Source organism: Chelonoidis abingdonii, chromosome 13 (assembly GCF_003597395.2).
Source record: "Chelonoidis abingdonii isolate Lonesome George chromosome 13, CheloAbing_2.0, whole genome shotgun sequence".
Lineage (NCBI taxonomy): Eukaryota > Metazoa > Chordata > Testudines > Testudinidae > Chelonoidis > Chelonoidis abingdonii.
The window spans coordinates 13,950,855-13,964,318 of record NC_133781.1 but is presented as its reverse complement, the minus strand read 5'-3'; the positions used below and the strand labels follow the sequence as shown (position 1 = coordinate 13,964,318).

The 13,464-nt window shown below is 40.5% G+C and overlaps 1 protein-coding gene across 3 annotated transcripts in view; it reads right to left on the bottom strand.

Annotated features, from left to right (window-relative positions):
• Positions 1-1,310: 1,310 nt before the first annotated feature.
• OGFOD3 (2-oxoglutarate and iron dependent oxygenase domain containing 3) overlaps positions 1,311-13,464 on the bottom strand; it is a 94,263-nt gene continuing 82,109 nt past the window's right edge. For all 3 annotated transcript variants that reach the window (XM_032792772.2, XM_032792766.2, XM_032792771.2), the window contains one exon: positions 1,311-3,852. In XM_032792772.2, the coding sequence (XP_032648663.1) occupies positions 3,716-3,852 (137 nt within the window). In that variant the 3' untranslated portion in view covers positions 1,311-3,715. The remainder of the gene's footprint in view (positions 3,853-13,464) is intronic.

The following is a 13,464-nucleotide window of genomic DNA, read 5'->3' as shown; positions in this document are numbered from 1 at the left end:
ATTATATTAAATGGTCATTTTGTTTAGAAAATGTAATGGCTATTATTTGCCCTAGAACTTTCTAAAGACGTTTTGACAGCTGAGTATAAATAAATGCAATTTGGATGCACTCACAATTATATCTCTGACACCTGAGTGTTTGAATACCAGACAAACCTTAGTAATGCCTCAGTTAGATCTTAATTTCCAGCAACCATTTCCACTGCTATTCCCAGAGTCTGCGAGAGGAAAGGAAGAATGGGAATGCTGAGAGAAGTCTTCCCACCCACACTTTTAAAAAGATCACATAATTAGGTATTTAAGAATAACTGTGTTTGTGGGTGACTGCAAATATGGCACCATAACTTCAGTTCCAATGAAAAAGTCATTTTTATCTCCTGGAAAAAGGCAAAGTTATTGGGGGAAAAAAACTAAGATAATGAAAACTATAAACAAAGAAGGAGTGGAGACACAGTAAGCTACACTATGTTAGTTTCCTTGACAGTATGTTTAAGTACTAATGCCACTACTGCCTGAGAAATCTGAGCTCCACATGTAGTTAGTTCTGCGACTCCTAGTAGCAAATATCACCGACTGGAGATGGAACACTAGATCGGGCAGGGCTCTGTGTCACAACAATGAATTCTTTCCCTGATGTTTGGCTGGTAGGTCTCTCTGAGGTGCTCAGGGTCTAACTGATCGCCTTATTTGGGGTCAGGAAAGAATTTTTCCCCAGGTCAGATTGGCAGAGACCCTGGAGTTTTTTGGCCTTCCTCTGGAGTACAGGGCACAAGTTGCTTGCTAGTTTGAACAGCAGCAAATTTTGGAATCTTTAACTCGTGATTTGAGGATGTCAGTAACTCAGCCAGAAGTTAGGGATCTATTACAGAAGTGGGGTGAGAGGTGAGGTTCTGTGGCCTGTCATGCAGGAGGTCAGACTAGATGATCATGATGGTCCCTCCTGGCCTTACAGTCTATGAGTCTATAAACTGAAACCTTTCTCTGATTATTCTTTTATTTTTTGTAGCTAGAGGCAGTAATCAGAATCTTCTAGCTTAGACTGCATTTCCAGTTCTAATTTCTTCTCTATGAATATTATTTTTAGTTAACAAAATGCACGAGCTTCAGTATAAAAATCTTGATTGGTACTGGGACTCTGAAAGAGAGGTTTGAGTTACTATGCCTCTTTCTTCTTTTTAAAATATATTGATTCTCTTTCAAACTACAGCACGTAAGTAGACTAGTATTTGACAGACTTGATGATCATCTTGCTGAGAACATCAATGTTAATGTTGAAATCTCACTATAAATGTAAATACATACACAACTTGTTTCTTAGATATGTTTTAATGTCAATCACAATTCACAGTATGAAGAAGATGCAAAGGGTCCTGTAGGCAGCCTTTGAAGTATGAAAAACCTGAAAGGCGAACTGCTTAAGATTCCTCCCCCACAACTGTATAACAAATTTATGTTAATCCCTGGTGCATTAAAACAAATGCTTTTTAGAAGATGGTTCTGAAAGATGTGCTATTTTCAAGACAATTCAGCCTTTGTGAGACACAGAAATAACCAATAAACACTTTAAAGTGGCAAATTGCAGTGAAGATTCTTTTGTAACTCACTAAAAAACCTGAAGAATTGAGTTTAAATGACAGGATAGCTTTAATAACAAAACTAACCCAAGGAAGCTGCTGCTGTTCAGCGTGTTCTTGCATATGTATACAATTAAAGCCTGATCTAAAGGTCCCTGAAGTCATTAGGAGCCTTTCCATGGACATCAACTGGTTTTCAATCAGGCCTTTAGACATGCTATCCAACTAACATTAATATTTTTATTTCTTTAGATCCACCTACTATGACAAGTTTTGCTCTTTCACGTGGAAAGAGTCTGTCTGGGTGTGCTGATAAATGAAAAAACTCATTGCAGACTTGCCTTGCAGGCATGTCAGCTGATAACTCTACTAATGGAACCAATGAGAAGAGCCACCTTTTATTACTGAGCTGCAGCTGAATCCTCCAATATTTAAATATTTCTAATGTCATAAGTGGATTAAAAAAGAAAAGAGGAGACAAAAGCATGTGAAATGCAGGCAGTCACAAAGCAGTTTCCTGTAAGCAAATTACAACAGACTTTTACAAAAGTGAAGCAAATTCACACTATACTGTCAATAGAACACTTGCGCCGGAACTCAGTATCTAAGGAAACTTCTTGTTTCTCCTACAATTAAAATTATCAAAATGCTAATCAGCAAATCCCTTAATTACCACAATAAAGCAAAGTAAGTGACAAGATTGGTCATTTGTTTTGCTACTAGTTCTATATTTATGGCACAACCCATGGTTTTCTGATGTCCTTGAAATACATAATTCCAGTAAACATACCATAGATGAGCATCCATGGTTAAGGGCAAATCTTCACATTAGGCGAAAGCAAATTGTTCAGAAATTTCTGAACAACTTGATTCATTATTTGAGCCAGAAAGTTAGGAGCTATTCCACGACTGCAGTTGAGTGTTGTGAAGCATGACAACAAAATCAGAGCGCCCTTCAACCAAATATCAAATGCCTGAAGTGCTTTATTGCCAATTAAAGCCAATAAAAATAGAGCCGAACAAAACTTTTAGACAAACATTTTCAGTGAAAAATGCAGCTTTGGGGTCTCAAAACATTTTGTGAATTTATTAATGTCACAGAATTGTCTTGGGTGGAATAGCCTAAAAAAAAAATCTGAAGAAAAAAATCAAAATGTTTTGTTTAGACTTCCAAAATGCTTAGATTTTTTTAAATTTGAAACTATTTTTCATTTTGAATTTTCCTTTAATTATATTTAAAGAATTAAACATTTAAAATGCTCAAACAAAACAATTCACACGAACAGCTGAGTGCAACTACCTTCATGTTCACTAGGGAGCTGCAGCTGAAAAAAAAAGAACAACCCCAAGGCCAAGTACAGCAAATGCTTCTTCCTGATCAGAGCCAAGACCAATACGACACATCCTGTTAGCACTTTAGCCATCCCTGTTGCCCTACTAAGATTACTCTTTTGAAGCCCTAGGCTATTGACTCACCAAACAGACAATTTAGTTTCCTAATTTTATTTGATACTAAACACTCCTCACCTGCATTAGGTGAGGTAAGACTATGTCTTCCCCCTTCCCCGCCCCCTGTGTTTAGCTTTAAATATCTGTAGTAATTTAAAGAACAGTTCAAGTAAGTTCCAGTAGACAAAACCACGTGTGTTTGCAAATAATGCCCATGACTAAGAGAATCCGTTGCAAGAAGAACAAAGGCTGGCCAACGTGAGGATAATGTCCTTCTTGTTCTATCTTAGGTGTTGGGACCAGATGAAGATGACAAGATTTAAAGGGCCAAATTCTGGTCTGTTACAGCAGCTAACAATGGCACAGGGCCCAGTAGAACTTGGTTCAATACATTTTCTCTGCATTCCCCAAAGTGAAGTAACCTAAAATAAAAAAGGACTTGTTTTCTCAATTGGATGAATAAAAAAAACACACCCTTTTTTTAACAGAATGTTGAATTAAATATGGTCCTTAAGGCACTGTTTGCAACACTTATGGAGGAAGATGTGTGAAAATGATGTTACATTATATTAAATACAGGGTAGGGAAATTTTAATTGATTGGGAATTTACACAGGAAATTATCTCCATTTTCTTCCCTCACAGGGTTTCTCCTATCATTCCATTCGACCTCACATTCTCTCCCAGGACAGATTACGTTAAGACTGGATCCTCAATGCCGTGGTCGGGATTGCAAGTGAAGGAGATGGTAATGGCATAACGAGTGCCCCAGCGAACCTTTTCCACTCGATGAAGGTTCTCCGACCCAGAGGTGAAAAAGGAAACCCGACCTGTAAGAGACAAAAGTAGGAGATTGGTGACAGGGCCTATACCACACTATTGACTAGTGGCTCTCTGTGTGATGTTGCTACGTCTTAGCCCATCTGCTATTTCTTTAGGCTTAACTACTCGTCTAGCAATCTGAAAACTCAGGACTTTACCACCAGGAAGACAAATGGTATTACAACTGTGGGCTACACTGAGACAGTTTACTAAGCTGATTAATAGGTGCATCAATCCTTTTTGCTAAAACGAAGACGACACGGGGTTCAGCTGAGCCTTAGAGCTTGATAAAGAGTGGGTAGAGGCCAGGGAAAGTATGAAACCACTTCTAATTTGCCCGGATAAAGATATAGCATTTCTGTACTGAACTGCCAGGAACGGGACTCAAGTTTGATTTTTCACACTGGTCTCTAATTCTATGGACCAAAGGAGCAGAGAGTGCTGCAACGGTAGCAAAAAGTCCTCCAAAGAAGAAAGAAAAATGATTTACCCACTCAACTGAAAACATTCTAGATAACTTAGGAACAGCATGGACTGACTTGCCCCAGAGTCCCATCCACTGACATGTCTCATGGGTGGGGTAGCCTCAGGACTATGTACAGGTTGCAGACAACATCACCCTTTTCTCCCCATACAAACAGATCCAGAGTTTCATACATCACTATGAACCTGATTCAGTATGGCCCTTACACCAGGGTGCATGGGGAGGAAAGGGAAAGAGCATGAGCAACCTCCTTTGCAAAAGTGCTTGGGTGATCAGGGCCAGACAGTATTACAGCGTCTGCATCTTTAGGGCAAATTGGGATTGTTCCACATGGTACCCTAAGGGAATAGAGTGTGTGTGTCATGGCTCCATCCCTCAAGCACAGGCCAGCAGACTTCACCTGCCACACGTGGTGGGGATACGTAAGTTGCACTCCACAAAATGGGGTAAGTAACTGCCTTCCTGAGGCAGCTTATCTCTCATTACTCCACTAGGGCAAGTGGCTCCATATTTCCCACTATGAGCTGCACCTAATTGCAAGAACCTAGCTCTCATCTGTTGGGTGTTTTTACAAGGACTAAAGTCATATAACTATAAAAGATAGTGAAAAGCAGCAGTTTTTAGCTTGATTCTTTTTCTCACTGCTGATTATCCAAGTTCTCAAATGCTATCACTGGCTTGCAACAGAGGCTCTTAAAAAAGCCAGTAACTTACCAAAATTTCTCATTATCAAACATCACAAATCCATCTCATAAGGTAATTTCCCAACCTGGAAAAAGCCAGAGCAGACTTTATAAGCAGCTGTGAAAGGGCACAGGCCATTGTTCAGGTATTTGCAATCGCTTTGTGCACTGTCAGAACATTCATTTTTCAGCTAGATCAGAAAGTTCTATATCACAATGCAGTTCCAATTGCTATTTCCTTAGAAAGAAAGCAATTCCATAAATGAATGGGTTTGGTGGTTGCTTCATGATGAGCAAATGGCTCTAGTCCTGTAAATAAGTGCTTTACCATCTATGACTTTTCCAGTAGGAGTATTCCACAGGGTTTCAGAATGTTTTTTAAAGTACCACAGACTTAGTATGGCCATTCATGCATTCCCAGAATACCGGACATTCTGGTACTTCCAGGAATGGCACGAGCTAACCCCCACTGCTGTGACCTCGTACGTAGGATGAGTATGAGGTCATGCCACATAGAGCTCACCATTTTGAAGAGTGTGCTGGTCTGCCCACATGATCTCACACACTGAGGGGCAGAGGGGCACACTTTTCAAAGTTACATGTCTGTTTTTGTCTCAGTACTGGTTAGGGGACAAACTACCCAAAAAGATGACTATCCAGTTTAAAATCAGACGAATGACCTGCTTACACAGACTTAGAGTGCTATCTAAATAACCAGATAACGTTTAAGGCAAAATGCTCAAAGTGAAGCATCAAGAAGAAGGGAACACTAAACACTTGCACAATTTTCACGGCTCCAAATTGCCAATGAACAACATAGGAATTTATTTATTTAACAGGAGTTAAGTAACTAAAGGCATGTCTACACTTACCAATAGGTCGACACTGCTGCAATCGAGCGTAAGGGAAGTCGAAGGGAGATGTAGCCACTGTGGTAAGTAGATCTAACTACATCGACTTCAGTTACGTGATTAATGTAACTGAAGTTGCGCAAGTTAGATCGATTTACCACAGTAGTGTAGACCAGCCCTAACTCAGGCTGAAATGGCATATTGGACTATAGTACTTTTCTTTGCACAGCTGTCCTATCCGAATCCCATGTTTTCCTACTCAGGCAATTTTTCCACTGATCACAGTAGTCTGAGATTTGTTATAAGTTCATCTTGGGGAACTCCCATACTGAGAATCTAACTCCTGCATGCAATATGTTTATCTATGAGATGCTCACCAATAAGCCACTGGAGTCATTTGGCTGCCTTACTATTTCACTACTGCAGTTTGCACCATACTGAGGTAAATTGTTCCAATTATGCAATCTGTACTCCAGAACTGGGCACAAACAGCTAGTTATGGGGGAGAGAGAAGAAATGCTAACTAAAAAGGTCCAAAAGCTTTGTCACTGCTGATGTAGGAAGTGCATTTAGATGTTCTAAGTGGCATTCATTAGTCAGAACTCAATAAAATGACAAGTCCTGCAGCCTCGGTTGGCAAACTAATCCCTGCTGTTTGCTTTGTTGAGGCTGACAGCAAATCTTGCCCCTGTGGATTCAGGTGCTGTTCAAATGTACATAGGGAACCTGTTCTAAGAGCTAAACAAAAACATTTCAGCAAATAGTAATTTTGCTGAAAAATGCATTTCTTGGAGAACCAAACCTATTTGTGAATTTGGGTCAAATGTGAATACTGTTAACAAAAAAAAAATGAAAACAAAAATATTGGAAATAATAGAATATCAGGATTGGAAGGAGCCTCAGGAGGTCATTTTGTCCAACCCCCTGCTCAAAGCAGGACCAATCCCCAGACAGATTTTTACCCTGGATCCCTAAATGGTCCCCTCAAGGATTGAACTCACAACCCTGAGTTTAGCAAGCCAATGCTCAAACCACTGAGCTATCCCCCAATGTCAAAATGAACAATTTCAACATTGTTTCAAACTGACATTTCTGAAATGTTTCATTGGACCTCACCAATATTTTTTTGTTTCAGCAAGAAACACTTCCCCCTCCTTCAAAAAAATCAGTTTAGGCTTGAAACAAACAGAATTTGTTTCCAGATTTGCAGTTTTGGCCACCAAACTGAAATCACTTATTGGGTTACCTCTGGCTGCATGTCAATGATGGGTAAAGCTATATATAGTATATTAATTTACATGCACAGTTTGTAATGATCCTCGGTGTCCTGTTCTTCTGAATGAAAGGCATTACACATAATAGCAATGTATTACTATCCTTTGAGCATCAAAATGGACATGCTGGCATCTTCTCAAGGACTTAATTCAAAGCTTGTTTGCCCTAAGTGGATTTATTTATTTATCTAGTTTTCTCTTTATGCTCCATCCATGTACCTGGTTCTCTAAATAACCCATTTGTGCTCACTAGCTTTGCCATTGTTCATTTAAACTGACTTTCAAGCATTTTTGTTCAAACTTTTATTAAAAAGATAATGAGCAAATCAAGGTAGTGATGTTTCAATTCATTTTTTAAGCCAGTTAACTAAAGTTGATTCTTTGAACTATCCAGGATGTGATTTTAATTTTCTTCTTTTACAACTGTAGCTGTTTAATTCCAGCATTTATGTAAAATGACTTTTATTGCTACTGTGCATCAAATCCTTATTAAACACAGAAGGAAGAAGATACTTGTAGGTGCTGAGTGGCTGAAGAATTCACAATTCTTGCACTGTGGAAATGAAGTCTGTCCTTTTTCCTCACCTGGGAAGCAATTTTGGTGCAAATAAATTTCAGACACATCTAGAACAAATGGCTTTTACAGTAATACTAAATAGATACAGTAATTTATCAGGTGCATAAAGGGGTTTTTAGGGTTGTGGAAGAGGGAGCGGGGACGTTTGTGGGCAGAAAGGCTGCAGATAGCACAGGAAATGGGTGTGGAGGGGGAAGGAAGCAAGGAGATGGGAAGGATAGTGGAGAGTAAAGGTGTGAAGGAAGGGCAGGTTATAGAAAGCATAGAGTAGAAGCAACTGAAGGGCAGAGATGGAAGCTGCAGGCTGTGTGTGGAATCCCCAAGAAGCAGAGTAGCAGAAGGTGCAAGCAAGGGAACTGGCTCTTGGTGCTGTTCTGGCAACAAGAGAGCCATAAGGTTGGTTCTCCACCAGCTGAGAATCCTTAGGTGATGGACAGCTGGCATAGCCTCCCTCCTTCTGCTCTAGGCAGTAGGATGCACAGCTGGAGCATCTATGCTCCATCCATCCCCAGTTGCCCTAATTCTTCTTAGAAGGCCCAGGGAGCTGCTCTAAATTTTGCCAACAACTAAGCTGGCCCCAGGCCTGGTGAAACACAAAAGTAATCATAGAAATGTAGGGCTGGAAGGGACCATGAGAAGTCATCAAGTCCAGCCCACAGCACTGTTGCAGGGCCACATAAACCAAGACCAGCCCTGACAGATTTTTGTCTAATCTGTTCACAGATACCTCTGATGACGGGGATTCCACAACCTCACTTGGAAACCTGTTTCAGAGCCTTAGAGTTAGAAAGGTTTTTTTTTAATATCTAACTTAAATCTCCCTTGCTGCAGATTAGGACCATTACTTCTTGTCCTGCCTTCAGTGAACATGAAAAATAATTGATCATAGTCCTCTGTATAACAGCCCTTAACATATTGGAAGACTTATCAGGTCATCCCTTAATCTTCTTTTGCAAGACTAAACATGCCCAGTTTTTTCAGCATTTCCTCAGAGATCAGGTTAGCTAAACCTTTTATCATTTGTGTTGCTCTCTTCTGGACTCTTTCCAATTTGTCTATATGCTTCCTAAATTGTGGTGTGTCCAGCTGGGGCCTCACCTGGGCCGAGAAGAGCAGGACAATTACCTCTTGTGTCTTACATAGAACACTCCTGTTAAATACACTCTAAAATCATATTAGCCTTTTTTTACAGCTGCATCACATAGATGACTCATATTCACAGCCTGTGGTCCACTATAACCCTCAGATCCTTTTCAGCAGTACTGCCACCTAGCCAGTTATCTCCATTTTGTAGTTGTGCATTTAATTTTTCTTTCCTAAGTGAAGTACTTGAAACTTGTTTGTATTGAATTTTATTTTGCTGAATTCAGAACAATTCTTCAATTTGCCAAGGTCATTTTGAATTTTAAAATTTGTCCTCCAAAGTGCTTGCAACCTCTCACAGCTTGGTGTCATTTGCAAAATGTCATAAGCATACTTTCTACTCCATTATGCAAGTCATTAAAGAAAATATTGAATAGTACTGGACCTAGCACTGACCCCTATGGGACCCTTCTAGAGTCGTCCTCCCTATTGGACAGCAAACCATTGATAACTACATTCTGAGTATGGTCTTTAAATGAGTTGTGTACCCACCTTATAGAAATTTCATCTAGAGCACATTTCCCTAGTTTGCTTATGAGAAAGTCCTGTAGAACTGTGTCAAACCTTACCAAAATCAAGGTATATTATGTATACTGATTCCCCACACCCACTAGGTCAGTAATCCTATCAATGACGAATATTAAGTTGGTTTAGCATGATTTGTTTTTGACCTCAGCTTGATGCTTGAATCACAGTCACAGTACAGTTTGTATATAGCCTTATCTGCCATTTAAAGGCTTCTTCCGTGGCTCACAGAATTAAAGTGAGAAATGTACCTGGGAGCTTTCTAGCTAATACTACACTGTAGCAAAGCTACAGACTAAAATCTGTACTATTCCTGGAGTTCATAAGACAATTTGCAACCTCCCTAAAAGCTGTGTGTGATGAATGTCAGGACAGGAATTATACTATTAATGGGAATATTTTCATCTTGATGCAGGGGAATTTATGCGTTCAGCTCTCATTAGCACTAGAGGTTTATTAAGAAAAAAATTCACTTTAAAACTACACCTCTACCCTGATATAATGCTGTCCTCAGGAGCCAAAAAATCTTACCATGTTATAGGTGAAACCGCGTTATAATCGAACTTGCTTTGATCCACTGCAGTGCGCAGCCCTGCCCCCCCGGAGTGCTGCTTTATCGCATTATATCCAAATTTGTGTTATATCAGGTCGCGTTATATCGGGGTAGAGCTGTACTAACTGCTTTCTAGTACTTCAAACTCATTCTTCTTCTTCGAGTGATGGTTCCTAGTGGATTCCACAGAGGATTTCACATGCACACCATGTAGGGTGACCAGATGTCCTGATGTTACAGGGACAGTCCCGATTTTTGGATGTTTTTCTTATATAGGCTCCTATTACCCCCCACCCTCTGTCCTGATTTTTCACACTTGCTGTCTGGCCACCCTAACATCATGCACCCAGAGTCGGAGAATTTGAAAGTAGCGTCCAGTGGCCTACACCCCCACCACATTGCAGTAGTTCTTTATTCTTAACAGGCTAAAAATGCACAAAGGGACAGCAGTCTCCAGAGAATGCTTAATTCCACTCCCAGCAGATAAAACATTTGAGGAAGCAACTGTATCATCATTATCCTGAGAATCCTGGGAAAAGACACCAATGAAAATGAAGCACTACAGTAACAGAGAGACTTTGAGAAGTCAAACGGTTCATAGTTACTTCATCTATTAGACAGAATAAGGGCATAATGAGACATGCATGAAGGCAGAGAACTTATGGTCCTGCTTAGAACAGCAACCGAAGGCAAAAATGATGTATTGTGTGGAAACATCCTGCTTCTTTGGGAACAGCTGGAAGACCCACCTAGAGTTTGAATTTTCTTTGCAGCACCATGTGCTTGCAGTATGAGAGCTCACCCAGAACTGCTGCAGAAGTTGCCTAACCAGAGAGATTTTCAGGTAGAACTACAATTTACTTCTCCGTGCACACATGCAGTACAGGCTTTAGACTTTCTTACTGAAACAAGAACCTTCTCTAAGCCATACTCTAGCTTTAATCCACAACATTCAGGAGCTGTTACAAGTTTCACTATTACAAGAAAACAAAAGACGACTTAGAAAACAGCTTTCAAAAAAAAAAAAAAAAAAAAAGGGAGTGAGGTCAGACTTAGGCTCTTCCTACATTGTCAGGTTTGTCATTTGTCCTAGATACAAATCAACTTTTGGTCCAAGATGTTACACCAGCAATTCACAAGCTGTGAATCACAATCCACAGACAGCTGGGTGGTCCCATGCTCTTGGCTCTGTTTCCAGCTGCTAGATTTTGTTAAAGGCAGTTACAAATATATAACAGAAGATAATATATATAGTTAATATTACTTTCTCACATAGCCAACTGCTATAGTTGCCACATGGATGCTGTGATTAGGAGGGGATACATTCACAATATAACCTCTCTATTTAGAAGTCGCGCAGACTGTGAAAAATCCTGGGGCTGCTAGACTCTATTTTTAGCTTCCATGCAGAAACACAAACTAGTGATGTGTTACACATGGAAAAGAGTAGGAGAGCTAAGAATAGCCATTCAATCCATATGAAACTTACTTATTATATATCCTAGCATTTCCCTGCCAAGAGTGACTTTTGTCTTACAACTTTACACTGACCTCCTGAGTTTCTGTTATTATTTCCTTTGTACTTTTCTTTCATTCTCTGAGTTGTGAACTGCCTTTGATGGATGTTTCCCCTCCCTCCATCTTAACAGATTGCTTTTCAAACACACTTTTCTGCTTCATTAAAGAAGACTTGATTGTTATTTCTCAGCACATAAATGTCAGTTTGATTTATAAGCACTTGCTGTTAAAATGGCAACACAGGGTCCTCAATACAATCCAGGACTAGGAAGTATAAAAATAAAATAAGATGTATTATCTTAAAATAAAGAAGGAAAATTATGTTATCCCATTGAGCCTTAAAGAACGAGGAGACATTTTTCCTCCAACCACTTTTTCTGAGTTTTCAGGGAGAAACTGGTCTTTGCTTGGGGCCAAGGGAGGCTGCAGCCTGGGATACACGCTTCCCTGAATCTGGAATTTGACACCCAGGCATATAGTCCTACAAGAACGGTCAGTTTTGATGTTGCAGAATAAGGAGTTGCAGTGTAAGGATGCTGCAAAGTACCCACCAGACCTCACAACACCCCCTCCCCCCTCCCCCCCCCCCCCCAAAAAAAAATGGCCAGCAGAGGTCTTGCATCTGCAAAAAGGAGACTGTTTCCCATGGATTCCCCAGCAAGCTGAACTTCCCACCAGGTCAGCAGCAAAAATACAAGGGTACCATGAATCATCCTTTTTCTTATCAGAAGAGCTAACCTGCTGTCTGAACAATAAAATTTCATCCAGAACATCCACAATTCAGTCATTAGTATTTTTCCTATCACTGCAACAGCTGGAAAACTCAGCACTTGCTTAGTTTTAGGAGTCTAATATACAATTCATACCCAGTGGCCTGACCCTGCAAAAGAATTTCTAGACTCAAGGTATAATAGAAAACCAGGGCCACTCTCTTCATCTTCTACTTCTCCCCTCCTTTGTACAGCTCTGTCCCTCCCTGTAGTGCTCAAATTGCAGAGATCAGCGCGGCAACATGGCACTCTTAGTACTTGGACAGACAGGGTTCCTTGCTACAAGCAAAAGGCACTTTCACATTTTAAATGCACTTAAAACAACGATTTCCTCATAGGGACTCCAGGGCCCTAAACTTTCCCTCCATCGTCCCAAATGCTGCCTGTTTTTCACCCACAACTCCCACTTCAAAATCCTTTGTGCCAGTTCCCACTGAACTCCAATGTTTCCTGGAAGGCATGGCACCCCACCCACTTCCCCAACTACCAGTCAGTGTACATACACAGGGAGAACTTAACCGTCCCCTCTGGATACTCCATGAGGGGATGGAAAGATCCCTCTCTCCTTGTTCTCTCCTTTCCTCCCCATGGACCATATGAAGCACTGATTAGGAGGGTGTGTGGGGTGTAGTCTTGTGACCCAATAAGAGCCTTCTGAATGACCATCCAGCCAACAGGGTGAGAATCAATGTTCTAAAGGAACATGGGTCCAGGGAACAAGCCTCATAAGCAGTCCTTCCTGAGAGATCTACAATGACTGTGATGGTGTTAGCAATAATCAGTCTTTCCATGGGTTTCTAAAACCACAGAAACATTGCAATAAATGAAAGGGGGGGGCACGGAAATAGCTCCCTTTTATGGACACCCAGCTAGGCAGTAGCTATAAAATCCCTCTTAGTAACTCTTCTCTAATTGCTCTACCTGTAAAGGGTTAAAAAGTATCACTGCAATGTATAGGCAAAAGGAGTGGGCACCTGGCCAAAAGTGCCAATGGGAAGGCTAGAACTTTTTAAAATTGAAACAAGACTCCCCATTTGTCTGTCTGTCTGTTGTTCTGGTGGAGAGGCAGACAGGGAGCAGTTATGCTGTGAGAAGCTTGGGCCAGGTATGAAAAATCGTTAGTATCATACCTAGAAACTACTTATCTAAAACCCTAGATATGTAAGTAGATCAGGAAATGTCTAGGAAGATGCAATTAGGTTTATCCCTTTTATTTCTTTATAGCTCGAGAATTCCCCTGTG